This window comes from Mastigoproctus giganteus, chromosome 6 (assembly GCF_048544385.1).
Source record: "Mastigoproctus giganteus isolate SK-2022 chromosome 6, ASM4854438v1, whole genome shotgun sequence".
Lineage (NCBI taxonomy): Eukaryota > Metazoa > Arthropoda > Arachnida > Uropygi > Thelyphonidae > Mastigoproctus > Mastigoproctus giganteus.
In genome coordinates, this window is record NC_143580.1 from 210,637,750 (window position 1) to 210,652,595 (window position 14,846).

A 14,846-nucleotide genomic window follows, 5' to 3' on the forward strand; every position below is an offset into this window, starting at 1 on the left:
ATAAACACATAGTTTTCAAAATTCCAGTTTCCGTGTTTTATTTTATAAGTGGTTGGTGAGAAACATTTAAAATCACAATATGAATTTACCCAACCCCAGAGGCCTATTTGAAGATGTACTCACTATATGAGTAACTTTGTCAAGAGGCCATATTAACACCAGCATTCCACTTAATTAGAATCATGCCAGTTCTAAGAGTTGTGTGAGATAAAAAATCATAAATTGTATGAAAAATATACTATCACTGTAAAAAATACTAAGATATTTCACATGTTACTATTATTCTAACATGGATCTAATGAAATATTAAAGTTGTTACAATATAAATTGTACACAGACATTATTCAATAAAGTTCAAAAATTAAGACACTTACATTAGATATCACAGCAATCATTGCATGTGCAAGCGTCATTGGTAAAGTATCAGGATCAGAATCTTGAAAGCATACAATAAAAAGCTTTAATCCTCCTTTTTCACAAAAGAAACACACATTCCGAAGAAGATACACAGGAATATCCATGTCCTAGAAAACACAAATATACAGCAGTTATAAAAATTAGAGGTTGTGAGAGGGCTGTTCTATGACAAATACAAGTTAAAAGATCTCTAATGGTGTTTGTTTGTTTGTTACTTGGTTTTTAGGAGCATTAGCAACTAAGGCCATATTGCTCCGGGAATATGTGGTGGTCATTCCCTGACCTTTCCGCATCCTCTGTATTTGGTGGTGACGGGCGGGCTCGAAACCCGGTCTAATCAAGAAGCGTGTGCTACGCACTGCTGCTCCTTCCCACCTGGCTATGGAGGCGCCTTCTAATGGTGTTGTCTAACAGAGGTCATGGATAGACTAAAGCTATAAGGAAACTAAGCAGAGATGTTTTGAGCTACGACTGACTGTCAGGACACTGTTCTGAGAAAAATTTTATTTACAAGATGTATAACTTAAAGCAGTAAAAATGTACATTTGTACCTCTTTATTGCTTTGAGTGTTCAGTTTATACAAAAAACTAAACACTTTAAAGTTCAAATTCATAAATGTTCAGTTTATGCAAAATGCTTATTAATATGAAGCATATGGCATTCCATGCTTTTTTTAAACATGTTTGTTTGTTACAAAATTTGGCTAATGTGTATTATAAAGCCTATTTTTATCTCACGGGAAATCAATTATGTTATTTTCTATGGTTAATACTAAGCTTGCTACAATCCTGCTAACGTCCCACCACGAGCATTCACACAATCACCAACTGTGTTTTCCCAAAACATAGCACTGACTTATGAATTTACTTTTATGCAAAATCACTTGTAAATAACAGCTGACCTAGTGAGTTTAAATTCTCAGCATTACCTTTTGGAAAAACAGGACCTAGTGGTCCCAGACACTGCCAGTACCAGAATAAACATGACAGTATACAAAGTTTACAATGGGAGTACATAATTGTGTCATCTCCAATATATTATATTTAAACTTAATGAGAATAAGGTATTTCTTAAACGAAGTAAAATGACCAAGCAATATGATCCCATATTCAGAAACAGATGAGAAGATCAAGACAGCGTGACTTCCCTTATCACTTGCAGTTCACTAGTTCACCTACTGGCAGCAGTCCTTGTGATCTAGGTTAATTGTAGGTGTCAAGTGTTGAACAACTAATAATGAAAACTTTTGCTATGTAACTATTTTGCAATGTTTCCACAATGAGTTAGTTTTGAAATATTATAATAAATAAAGAAAACAAATTAAAAAGAAACAGATGTTTTCTATTAAAAAAATAAAAACAAAAATAAAACAAACAAAAAAAACGTGAAAAATACCAGAGAGCAAAGGTGAGCCCCCAAACCAATACCTTTTGGATTGAAGTTTATATTAAACCTCACATGGGGTTTAATTAGTGTGTGCAGTTTTATATTAATAAACTATACCATAGATAATTTTATGTCTTTCACTTTATTATAATTACAGGCAGTTCTCGCTTTACAAGTTTCGGGGTTTTCAAGTTTTTCTTTTCCCAAGTATCAACTACCAACAAAATTGAAAATATGAACATTAATTGCAAAAAATCAACGCTAAACATTCATAAATACCGCATTCCAAACCACATGCATAGCTATACAATACAGTGTACCCCGCTTTAAGATATTAATCGGTTCCAGAGACATCATCATATCATTAAAATATCATAATGTGAACCCAATAACACATTGTTTTTTGATAATTCATTTCAAGATCTCAGAAGTTGAAAGTTTTGCTGTATACTAAGCTATTCATCGCTCTAAAATGTCATTTTTAAGGTCACGAGTTAACCTTAAGGCAATATAAGAGGTCGTGAGCATGGTTTGTAAATTGTATTAGTTACCAATTCAAATTATTAAAATGCACTATACTTTCATCGTTATCATATGTTCCATTATAAGAATCAATTTTAAACGCCTTTATGATATTTTTCTAAAGCACATTTCTGGAGGTCACGACCATAAAACAATAAAAACAATCTGCACTTTCTGGTTTATTGTGCTTTTCTGTTAATGCAAGCAATTATAAACGGGTAGTATACTTGATCTTCTTGCATTTGCGAAAATATCGATAGCTGGAATTGTGTGGTTTTTTACGTTAGAGTGAAATGTGTTTCCCCTTTACTGAACTTCAATCGTATAAAAAACATAAATAAATTTTCGGAATCTTCTCTTCATTCCTTTTTTTTTAAGCTTCGTAAACTTGTTACTCCATGCGAATCATGTTAGTTGCAATTTGTGCGTGCCGTTAAAAAATGCTTATGGATGCAATTGTGAAATTTATAATTAAAAGAGAAGATTATCTTGGAAACAAATGCCTCTTGAAACATCTCTGAAAAGATGACTCCTTGTGCAACAAACCAAGGAGTGCCGAGCCAATAATGAGTGATCAACAAGTGTGCATCTAGTCGATGATGACGAAGAATAAAAATTCTTTAACATTTGTAAGTCGTAAATAATTTCTCTATTATTATAATTTGCTTGATTTTACAGGTTACATTTTCATTTCTTTTGATAAAGAAATGAAAATGTAGCCTGTAAAATCAAGCAAATTATAATAATCATTGTTTAAACAAACTAATTAGCTAACTAATTTCCTTGTTGAGAATGTAACACCTATTTTTAACATTATGTCTATGGGAAATAAATTCTTGCTTTACAAGTGCGCACTATGAACGAATTAACTTGTAAAGTCGAGAACTACCTGTATTATATTAAGCATATTGTTATATTATTACAATTTTAGGTATTTTAGAAATGTTTTCTCAAAAAGATTTTCTCCAAAAGATTAAATATTAATATTGGGGTAGATATAAGTAGAGTAGCAAATATTACTTTTAGTTTCAGAAGTGACTCATTGGTTAAGTGTGTTTACATTGACACAACTAAACAAAAATAAATCTTAGTTTAGTACAGTAAACCCTGTAAAATCACACTTTAGAATCTGAAATTCTTTAAAATCCATCCAAAATACAGTAAACCCTCGATTTAACGGACCCTGATATAACGGATTTCACATTTAATGGACCAGACAAATAATAATAATACAGTAATGTACATATTAATCTCGACCATATTATTTTTTTAGGTTATACATAACTTCAGTGTTATTATTAATTAAAAATTAATAATAATTACCTACTTCCATTATTGTTTTGATAATTGTTTTTATTCTTTCTGAAAATGTGTTCAAACAACTGTTTTCCCAGATTACAGATAACAGATAAGAGCAGGCGGTGACTTGCGAGCTGAACGTGACTTGGAACACTAAACTGCAGGTCTACCAACTCGCTTTGTTTTGGTCTCAGTCTGCCTCAAGCTATCATGCAGTCAGGTTGTATACAGAGTGTTTCTGTGATTTCTGAATTGTGACTTTATTTATTAAATAATTTTGCAATCCTTACAATTTAAAATGGCATCAAGTGATAGAGGAGGTAAAAGAAAGCATGTGAACTTAAATGTGGCACAGAAATTAGAGCTAATTGAGAAATTAGAACAAGGCATCTCAGTAGCACATGTTTGTGAAATTTATGGCATAAAAAAAAACAAACTGTTTCTGATATCTGTAAATCAAAGGCCAAATTGCAACATTTTATATTTACGACAGATTGCATATTCTTTATTATAATTTAATAATTTTATATTGTACAGTACTGTATATTGTATTAAAGCTTTTTTTTTACATTAAGAACAATAAAAAAATGCTCCTTCTCCCAGGTTACATTCAATTTAACGAACATTTGGCATTAATGGACACCCCTTCTCCCCTATAAGTCCGTTAAATCGAGGGTTTACTGTATTTACAAAAAAAAAAAAAAAAAAAAATGAACATTTTATAATCCAGAAATATTAAAAAATAAATCCAGCACTAGTATCAATGATAGCATTGTCTTTAGAAACCATGCAAAAAAAAATGACATTTTTCTTTTTATAAGATGCTTGCAGAACTATCTTATCCTTTAAACTGTTTTTGCAACCAGCAAGATTTCAATTGCAGAGATAATGTAATGGTCTTAATTTTCAAAGCAAAATAAACTTGCCTTAGCAACAAATTGCCTTGGTATTTTGCACTACTTTCAAACAGACAATCTTTTGGAGAGGTCGTCTGTTCCCATTTGTGGCCATCTGCTCAAAGATGATGGACATGATAGCCCATTTCAGAAGTAAGTGACCTCTCATTAGATTGGAGGTAGTCTCCAGTGAAATACAAAAGCTATCTTTTGAAAGTAGTGCAATACCAGGGCAACTCATTTCAAGGCAAGTTTGTTCTGCTGTGAGAATTAAGACCACTGCATTATCCCTGCAGTTAAAATCCTGTTATCCACAAAGACAGTTGGAAGGACAAGACAGTCATAAATGTTCACACATGTAAATAAGTTCGGTTGTTTGTGCTTAATATTTATTGAAATGTGCTCCTCTAAAAGTACTCAACCACTAAGAGCAACTCTGTAAACACTAAAAAAATTTTAAATGTGAACTCTCAATACCGTTGGGTGCTAGATTTTTAAGGATTACTGTTGTAATTTCCATTTAATTTTTAAGTGGTACATTTTAATGGTAACTCATCCATGCTCTGTTTTGATATTTTGTGACTGAAGTTTTTATTTAAAGGTATATTAATATGATTTAAATAAAAAAAGTAAGTATAACATGTCTTGGGCTGTTATTGGTGATTCATCACAGCCATTTTTGCATGTATGCATCTCTCTCTCTCTCTCTCTCTCTCTCTCTCTCTCTCTCTCTCTCTCTCTCTCTCTCTCTCTCTCTCTCTCTCTCTCTCTCTCTCTCTCTCTCTCTCTCTCTCCCCCTCCCTCCCTCTCTGATAAAGATGCATTACTATGTGCTCTACTAGACAAGACTGAATCACTGAGAAACTAGTCGATGTCCTATAACAAAATCAAACTTGAGGGATTAAGAGAAACTCAAGAGCATCTAACCTATTCTAGGTAGCAATTTCACAAGTGCCTAGCTTATTTATCACAGCAGATCCAACCCCAGGACTGGATACTTATTATTATTATTATTATTAGCCATATGGTGCAAGGAAGCCTGAGGTTACCCTGAGAGAGAGAGAGAGAGAGAGAGAGAGAGAGAGAGAGAGAGAGAGAGAGAGAGAGACACACAAAAGTAGAAGGGTATCACCAAAGAAGAGAAGAACGATGATATCCAGCTCAGGACACTGGGTGTGTGCCAAGCTCATACTCACCTTTTGATAAAGAATACTCTGGTTTGTTTATTTTTTTTTACTCTGGTTCTGCAGGAGGTAGTCTTATGAGACACAAACATTCTGCAATAAGGATGAATGAAACAGAACCAGAGTGTCTGCTAGGTGCAAAAACTGATGATGTAACAAACTAGCTGTCAGTACTCAGGGGTATAAAATCAGTGTGTGAACAGATCAGTGTAGGAACAAATGTCAAAGCATAAATAAAGTGTTGACTTGGTCAGATCATGTAAGAAAATGTTGTGAGATAGGACAATATATTCTTGTATCAGGAATTCTGCCCAGACATGACAGGAGGGATAATTTCAACATACAATGAAAGACTTATAGATTAACTCTAGACCTAAGAAACTCTGCAAGGCTTTTGTGAAGTTGAGTGGTTTCAGCCTGCCCTGCCTAGATTAAAGGAATTTGTTTTGTTAAAAAAAAAAAAAAAAAACACATGAACAGAGGAGATGCAATGGTTTTTACTAATATCATTAGGGAGGATTTAGGGTTGGGGCAATGTTAGTGTTACAAGTTAGTGGCAATGGCCAAAATTACATCTGCACCTGGCTTGAGAGCATTTTTACCCTCACGTGACCTCTAATTACTTTATACACAGAAAGAGACATTGCAATAGGTACAAAAACCCTAGCAGTTACAAACCACAAGGAAATAGGTCAAGTTTCCACAATACCAATAAAATCAAACCTATGTTCCAAAAAAAAATCTATAAACAAGTCCAATTTATATACTACAGGGAGGCATTTTTAAAGAAAAGCAATACTGGATAAAAATTAACTAGCTTAACAGATAATAAAAACATGCTGCAACAAGTTCAAACTAATTTTAAAATCCTACCACTACCTCACTTTTCCCTTTGATAAATAGTGCATAAATAAGTTCATGCTCCTAATTCAGAACAGACAAAATAATCCAAGGTAACTGAGAAGATGAAAACATGAATGTAGTAGAGCAGGCACAAAATAAGAAAGCATACTGACAAAGGATAGATATAATGAGACAGTTATAACAGTACTGTGCAACATGAAACAATTGACAAGCAAAATTCTGAAACACTTGGTGACATATACGAAAAAATATGGAAGTAGAACCCATAGAAATCCCCCATCCTGCATTGAGAAGAGGCTATTTTTAGAAGTGCCAGGGAGGAGCGTAAGTATGTGTGTTGTTTGGATCAAACAGAGATGTGAGTATCTATCGACCTTTGAGTTGGACTTCTTCCAGGAAAATCAAGTTGATGATCAAATAAGTAATGCAAGATCACCATGACATGAATGCAGTTACACGGCAATCACCGCACAAATTCGTTAGAGCATTCTGAACAATCTAGCTACTATAATTCAGTAACAAATTATAGTCATACTTTTCCATCGGGAGCAGTGCTTTTTCTAAAGTGCTGGTGCAACTTCACAATATGATTGCATTTTCGTATCAAATTAAGTTCACTTGTGGCTACATACATAACCTATTGCTCTATCTGTATAATGATGTTTATATTTTATACATTTTATTATTTTCTTGGTTGAACAACTGAACTGGTAACAAATTTTCAAGGAAAATTATCCATTTGCAGCTACTTTATAACCTGTTAAAAATTAGCATCAAAGAAAAATCTTTGTGGCCACTTTTGCTGTAATCAAGGAAAAACAGTGAACCATAAAGCATATTTTTTTTTTATAAACATTATTACAAACTTCTTCAATATCAATTTGGTCTAGTAACAAAATTTCAAAGAAAGTTATCTATTGGCAGTTGCATCACAGACTGGCAAAAGTAATTGGTATCAAAATAAAACTTGGAATACACTTTACATTAAATGCAAAAGAAAAAAGAATGCATACTACTCAGAGTTGTTTCCCGAAAACCACACTGTTATAGCAACTTTTTTGGATGTATATTTGATCTGATCAAAAAAATTCAAGGAAAATATGTTCAGTTTTACAGCTGTATCATAAAATTACAAAAACTACCATCAAATCAAAACAAAATGGAATAAAAGTATTATTTTTAAAAAATATGGAAATATGATATTTTTGTGCACACAAAATAGATTATATCTCTGGCTCTGGGAGGAGGGGTAAAATAAATAAAATTTTCATAAATGTTGAATATTTTCAATATTTTTGTATATACTTTTAATTCTTAAAGTTGTGATCCCTTCAATCCTGTTGACTAATCAAATAGCACGAGGAGTGATAGCTGATAGGGCAGATGCACTATTATCCTGAAAATTATCATAAGACAAAGACAACCACCGAATTGGGCCTCAGTTGATGATGGAGTGAACCTGGTCTCAATCCACTCCATTTGTATCTCTCAAAAGTTCAGAATTTACTTAAAAAAAAAAAAGACTCACTAGATGCAACCTACATGAACAATGGCAACAATATTAAGAAAACAAATTAACATTGTCTTCACTTGTCATTTTTACATCCATGTTTTCTTGATATCAGGGACGTTAAGAATATGTTCTTTTGTCCAGTCTCTTGGAAGATGAATTATAACAAATGTGAAGTCTTTGCTGTTTTTGTTCATCACTCAAAATGCATGGCATAATCTTCATCAAAACTTTCCTCATATTTCAAATTCTCCTTTAAAACAAGTATTTTCAGGAATTTAACTTCGGTTATCATACACACAGTTAATAATCTATCTGAATGAACCAAATCTGACCTTCTTGATGTCTTCACTAGTTCTGTGAGCAATTAAACAACCACTTTGTGCATCCCCACAGACATATTCTCTAACTTCTTTAAACATTTTGTATTAGTCGAAAACTACTGTATTTGCTATTACTTCATCCCATAAGTTTCTTCAAATGTGAAATTTGAAAAAAAACAAATCTGCAAGTGAGACACTTGCAGAATTGTTCTTTTCACTTCACATAAATTTTGACACAATTCTTTGATCTAAATAAGAGTTGAGTCATTTTAAGCCAGACATGAAATAACATGCACCATGGCTGCTAGCAAAAGACTCACTGGTTGACACTGAAAGTACTGCTGTTGAAAGTAATGGAATAAAGTTGAAGTGGAATAAAAGTAGTACTTGTCAACATATCCTTACTATAATCCCTCCTTCTTCATGTCCACAAGTCACACACGAAATTCACTTTTATAGTCAAGCCCTACAAGTGATGCATAGTAAACAGTTTGGAGCTGGTTTGAACCAACTGTGAGTATTCTATTTACAACCATAACAGTGATATTAATGATAGTGTAATGATCCAATTGAATCATTGTATATCATTGCCTGTGGTTTAGTTCTATGTGTTACCTGTTCGTACTTTAACTGTTGAAGATTTATATTGCTTTTTCTTATCTCCCACCTAGCAACTGCCTCGGGTAAGTTTATTCAAGTGTTTTCTTCTTTTTCTCTTAACTATCTACATAACATTTAATACATTTTATTTTAAAGTTAATTATGAAGGATCCACTAATCTGTGTTTCCTATTGAGGGGTGTTCTGTTTTCCCTGTTCTGCCGTGAAGAATGCAAAGAAGCTAAATTATAATGCATGGAGTTCAAGGCAATGCCGCAACTGTAGACATTCTAACTCTTCTGCCTCTTTTCACATGCCTCCCTCTCTGGTGGACAATGCTTCTGTGCAGAAACAAACAAATGCGTCACATGCTCCATCTCTCCCTTCACCATCTAAGGCAAAAGAAACTGCCTATTCCTATTACTCAAGATAAGTTTCTCCAGAGTTCCACAGACTGAGAATGAAACTGAAAACCTGTTCTTGCAAGATCCTGTCACACACATGGAGAGCAAGCAAATACAGTAAATTATTCAACTTCATGTCCATACTAGATTCTATTCTCACAGAAGTGAGAGACTTCAAAAACTTATGTTAAAAATGAATCTAAATATATTGCATCTGCATTCAAGCCTGAATAAGCTATTTCATGACACCTCCCAGCATAATAAATTGATCAATAATCTCAAAATTACTGTACAGTCAATACAAATCGATCTTAATAACTTCAAGTGTCCATTCAATCAATTTAATAATATGATGACTGGCCTTCTCAATGCTATAATAAAAACTGACACAATTTTAAGTAACTTAATTACAAAATTCCAAGTTCACCATTACTGAAAACCAGCCATCCTGTTATACAACCTTCGTTAACACTACTGACAAAACAGCATGTGTCACTCTGCTGCTTCACCAGGAACTGAGAATGAAACTGAAAACCTGAAATTCCAAGTTCACCATTACTGATCAGCTGAAAGCCAGCCATCCTGTTATACGACCTTCGTTAACACTGCTGACAAAACAGCACGTCTCATATTTTGTACTTTTTATTTTTTTCAGGAAAAAAAGTAATCACTGTGTCAACAGATACCTGAAATTCCAAGTTCACCATTACTTATCAGCTGAAAGCCAGCCATCCTGTTATACGACCTTCGTTAACACTACTGACAAAACAGTACGTCTCATATTTTGTACTTTTTATTTTTTTCAGGAAAAAAAGTAATCACTGTGTCAACAGATACCTGAAATTCCAAGTTCACCATTACTTATCAGCTGAAAGCCAGCCATCCTGTTATACGACCTTCGTTAACACTACTGACAAAACAGTACGTCTCACTCTGCTGCTTCACCAGGAACTGGCATTCCTCAATCTCTATCTCTAGAACCTGGCACCCTTCAGACCACTGGAACTTCTATCCAGCGGAAAAATTGCATACCTATTATACATCCAGAATCACAGTCAAACACAGTCACTGCTTGTGTTAATCACAGTCTAACACAAGCAGTGACTATTCCTGCAGCAGAAGCTTTGGTTAATTCAGATACTGGATCTGTTCAATTTCTTTCCCAAGATATTGGCAGTCATCAGAACATTAGCACTTCTGTTTTCTCTGGGCTTTCTTCTGACAATCCAACAAATCAAACCTTCTGCAAAAGAAAATGAGGTGTTCATCACAAATGGCCTGCTCCAACCTTACTTCAAAACGAAAATGATGTCCAGTTGCACCAACAAATAATAAAATTGTGCATGCCTTGTACAAAACTTAATGGGCAATACAGAAAATAATGTGTTATACTTTAATGTCTAATCATGTGATTTGTTTAAAAACATTTCAGTCAGTATTTCCACCCTTGACTGAGATTTCAACTTTGAATGATCTCAAAAGTTCAATATTTCCCTTACACTATACTATTCCAGAGGGAAGCAGTTCTTCCACAAACAACAATACGAATAAGTTCTTTATTCCAAAGTTATCAAAATGAATAACAGTGACACAAGACTATAAGGCTTCTTTCAAAAAATACCAATTACCTGCCATACCTGCTAAAAACCAATCATTTGTCTCTAGGCTCACCACCAAAGCAACAGTGGGAAAAAATCACAATTTACTTTCAGGTTTTTGATATTAAAATACTTTTAAACAAAATCTCTACTCATCCTTTATCTTGTATTGTCATGCAAAGAACGAAAAAGCAGTTTCAGATTTAGCATGTCGGCCTCAAGGCATACTAACTTATAGATTTCACGATCGGCCGTGTTGTGCTAACAAAAAGTAAATCAAACAAAGAAGAATAGCAATTAACAGTGAATAACTGTGAAAACATGCACTAGCTTCTGTTCTATTTATTACCAAAATGCTCAAAGTATATTAAAACATACTTTGCATTTAACATCATGGCTGCAGTTGGGAAATCACCAGATTGTAGCATTGTCTGAGACTGGCTCAATTTGCATGGCTCAATTCCTGATTCTATAAACACCTCTTCTGGCTACAGCATTCTTAGATGCAACAGGGGTTTCCAAGGTGGATGATACAACCATTTTATGACAAGAATTGATAAACGTTCCTAAGTCGGGTATAATGCAAAATTTAGAGGAGTGTTCCCTCCACATGAATAAGCACTACCATGAGTCAGAACTGTTACTGGTTATATATTTTCCTTCTTCTGTAACTATGGACATAATAATTAAATTCAAAATAGCATTGGGTGGCCTCTAGTTGTCCTTAAATCTGTCTATAAATATATTCATGATACAGCCAGTCCTCGTATAACACGTGTTTACACTACACGAATTCGATCATACACGATTTATAAATAGGGGAACGATATCTTATATAACACGAACCGAATTCGCTTATGCACGATTCGCCTTTGTGTTTACAAGAAATGGCAGTCAAACGCGAAATCACCCCAACCGAACCCAACACGATAGGAATGAATAGAAGATTCTGAAAATGTATTTATAATTTTTATTTCAGTGAAGGGGGAACACATTTCACCATAATAACTTAAAAACCCACACAATTCCAGCTATCAGTATTTTGCAAATGCAATTAGATCGAGTTTACTACCAGTTTATAACAGATTCCACTAGCAGAAACGCAACTGGAAATTGTTTTTATTGTTTTATGGTAGTAACCTCTAGAAATGTGAGGTGTTAATAGTGTATCACTGCCTTTACGGTGTTGTTTATTCAGTTGCTACATGCCCCCAGCTTTGTTTATGTGTATCAAGCGTGCCTCCTCGTTTTGTAATTGTGCTTTATTCCCTAAAAATGAGTAAAATACTTAAAAGGTGTGAAAAGGAAGCGTCCTGGTGAAGACACTGCAGATTCAGAGAGAAAAAGAAAAGCAATATCGATAAACAGAGGCGGACTGGATCAAAAATTCTTACCCTGGAAAATTTGTAGTGGCCTCGTACTAGCGTTTATGGCCAAAATCACACCGGCCTCTGACCCACCGTGGTTTCCCTGGTAAGGCTTATTGCCAGTCCGCCTCTGTCAATAGAGAAAAAATATGAAATTGTGAAACGCTTTGAGCGAAATGAAAGACCATTTCATTTCGCTACAGACCTAAATGAGGCAACGCCGAGAATTACAAAGAATGTGGAGAAAATAAAAACAAGTTTCATAGCAGGAACAACTCAAAGTGTAATTAAAATCCATTAGATTAAGACAAAAAGAATTAGAGATGGAACGGCTGTCATCTGTTTGGATAGAAAATCAAACAAAAAACAAGTTTGCTTACGATAGAAGTAAAAGCATTAGCAACATTTTATTATGTAATAGTCGTAATAAAATGCGTAAGTATTTTATTACGATTGTTTATTGTGTTTGGTAATGTTTTGGTTACAAATGTGTGTTCAATCTTGGGTGGTCGGCACCTAACCCCATTTTTCCCATAGGGCCTGTTGTTTATATTGCACGATTTTGCATTGCACGAGGGTTTCTAGGAACGCAACTATCGTGCTATACGAGGACCGACTGTAGGTGATCTTAATTTACCATTTCCATGATGATATATCAATAAGCCTCTGTAGCTGAGTTGTCAGGAGTGGGAGTGCAATAGAACATGCTTTTTGAGTAGACTGGGGTTCAAGGCCCTGATTGCTAAATATGGTTGATCTGCCAACTCGCACTGGGCCAGAGTGGCAGATTATGGTCCATTTCCCCCAGTATGACTTGTTAAGGACTCCATCCTGCAGTGGATTGACAATGGCTGCAGATTTATTTATCTTTTATTATTATCAAAACAGAATAAAATAACAAGAGTGTTCGGCAATTTCATAGCCAAATATCATTTAAAAAACTACAAAACTGGGTCTACACAAGGTCTTTACCACCTAGATTTAATTTTTTCCAATGAGTACGTAGATTCTAAAACTTTGTTCAATGGCTTTCTGTCAGATCACAAGGCTATTATTCTTAGTCTGAAATCAATCAGCAGTGCTTCAGTTCCAACTATATCAACTTATGACATCAAAAAAATATGCTGGAATTTCTTCTTTAGCAATAATTTTCTAGGCTACTTGATGAATTTTGAAGTAACAAATAAAAAAGTATTTTATCTGAAGACTTTTTCTCTTTAATTTTCCAGAACTAGCAAAATCATTTTCTGATTAAAGAGGCCTGTGCACTCTGGATTCATTTTCATTTTAATTCATTTAAATCATTTTCTCTTAAGGTTTCATCCAATAATAAATATTTGCGTTGGCTTAAAAAATCACTAAAGGAAAAGTTGAAATTAAAAAACTGGTTACATAATGATTACTTAAATATGCATTTGGTGAAAGTTTAAGAAAAATTCAAAGCAGTGCAAAAGGAATTGAAAAAGATGATAAAATAGCAAGTTAACAATCATATTAATTTTATTTAAAACAAAGCTAAGCAAAATAATGACATGAAGTCATTCTGGAATTGTGTTAATAGCGAACATAATTGTTTTTCAAAGCAGATACACACGCTTAACATAAATAACACGAAGGATATAGTATTTTAAGTCATTAGACGAGATCTCCACTTTAATAAATTTAGATTTATTGCATATCAGGGAATATGATATTGTTTCCTCTATCATTTCCCCACCAGGATATATGGAAGGCACTCTTCTTGTATATATATTAAAAAAAAAAGAGAGAGAGAGAGAGAGAGACTTTCTTATGGGTCCAGATGGAATTCTTCTGATACTAAGGAAGAATGGCCAACATCTTGTCATGAACTTTCTTGTTATCCTGTTTAACTCGTCAATAAAATCAGGAGAACATCTAGACAATTTCAAAACAAGCTTTATATGTGTAATACATAAAAAGGGTGACAAAGCTAAAATGTCAAATTACCGACCAATTACTCTACTGAACTCACTAGGCAAAACATTTGATTCAATCGTGTGTAAATTAACAGCTTTTGTAAAATTATTTTTTAATAAAGAACAACACAGTTTTAGACCATCTGGTTCTACACTGACAAACCTGTTTGTATTCTGGCAAGAAGTCACACATGCCCTAGATTTCAGTGCCTATATAGATGCGAAGTATGCTGACCTCTCATGCTTTTGACTCTATGGACCATCGGCTTCTGTCAGATAAACTTCAAAGGTATGGTTTTCATGATTCCCTGCTTAAATGGATAGAAAGTTGTCTATCTTGAAAATGGGTCATATGCCGCACACATAAATGTAATATGTTCCATTCCCTTTGCATTAAGAGAAGTATACCCAGCCTTCTCTTGGTCCCACACTCTTCAGTTTATACAGTAATAATTTATTTCATTATTTAGAAAATGCTGACGTGGACATGTCTGCATATGCCGACAATCTGAAGTTTTATAAAATTATTGCTGAAAAGT

The 14,846-nt window shown here is 34.0% G+C and overlaps 1 protein-coding gene across 1 annotated transcript in view; it reads right to left on the minus strand.

Annotated features, from left to right (window-relative positions):
• The window catches only part of puf (ubiquitinyl hydrolase 1 puf), a 1,022,896-nt gene that overhangs the window by 932,806 nt on the left and 75,244 nt on the right, over window positions 1–14,846 (minus strand). Inside the window, exon 4 of the mRNA XM_090376705.1 lies at window positions 375–524. Coding sequence (XP_090232831.1) covers window positions 375–524 — 150 coding nt within the window. The remainder of the gene's footprint in view (window positions 1–374; window positions 525–14,846) is intronic.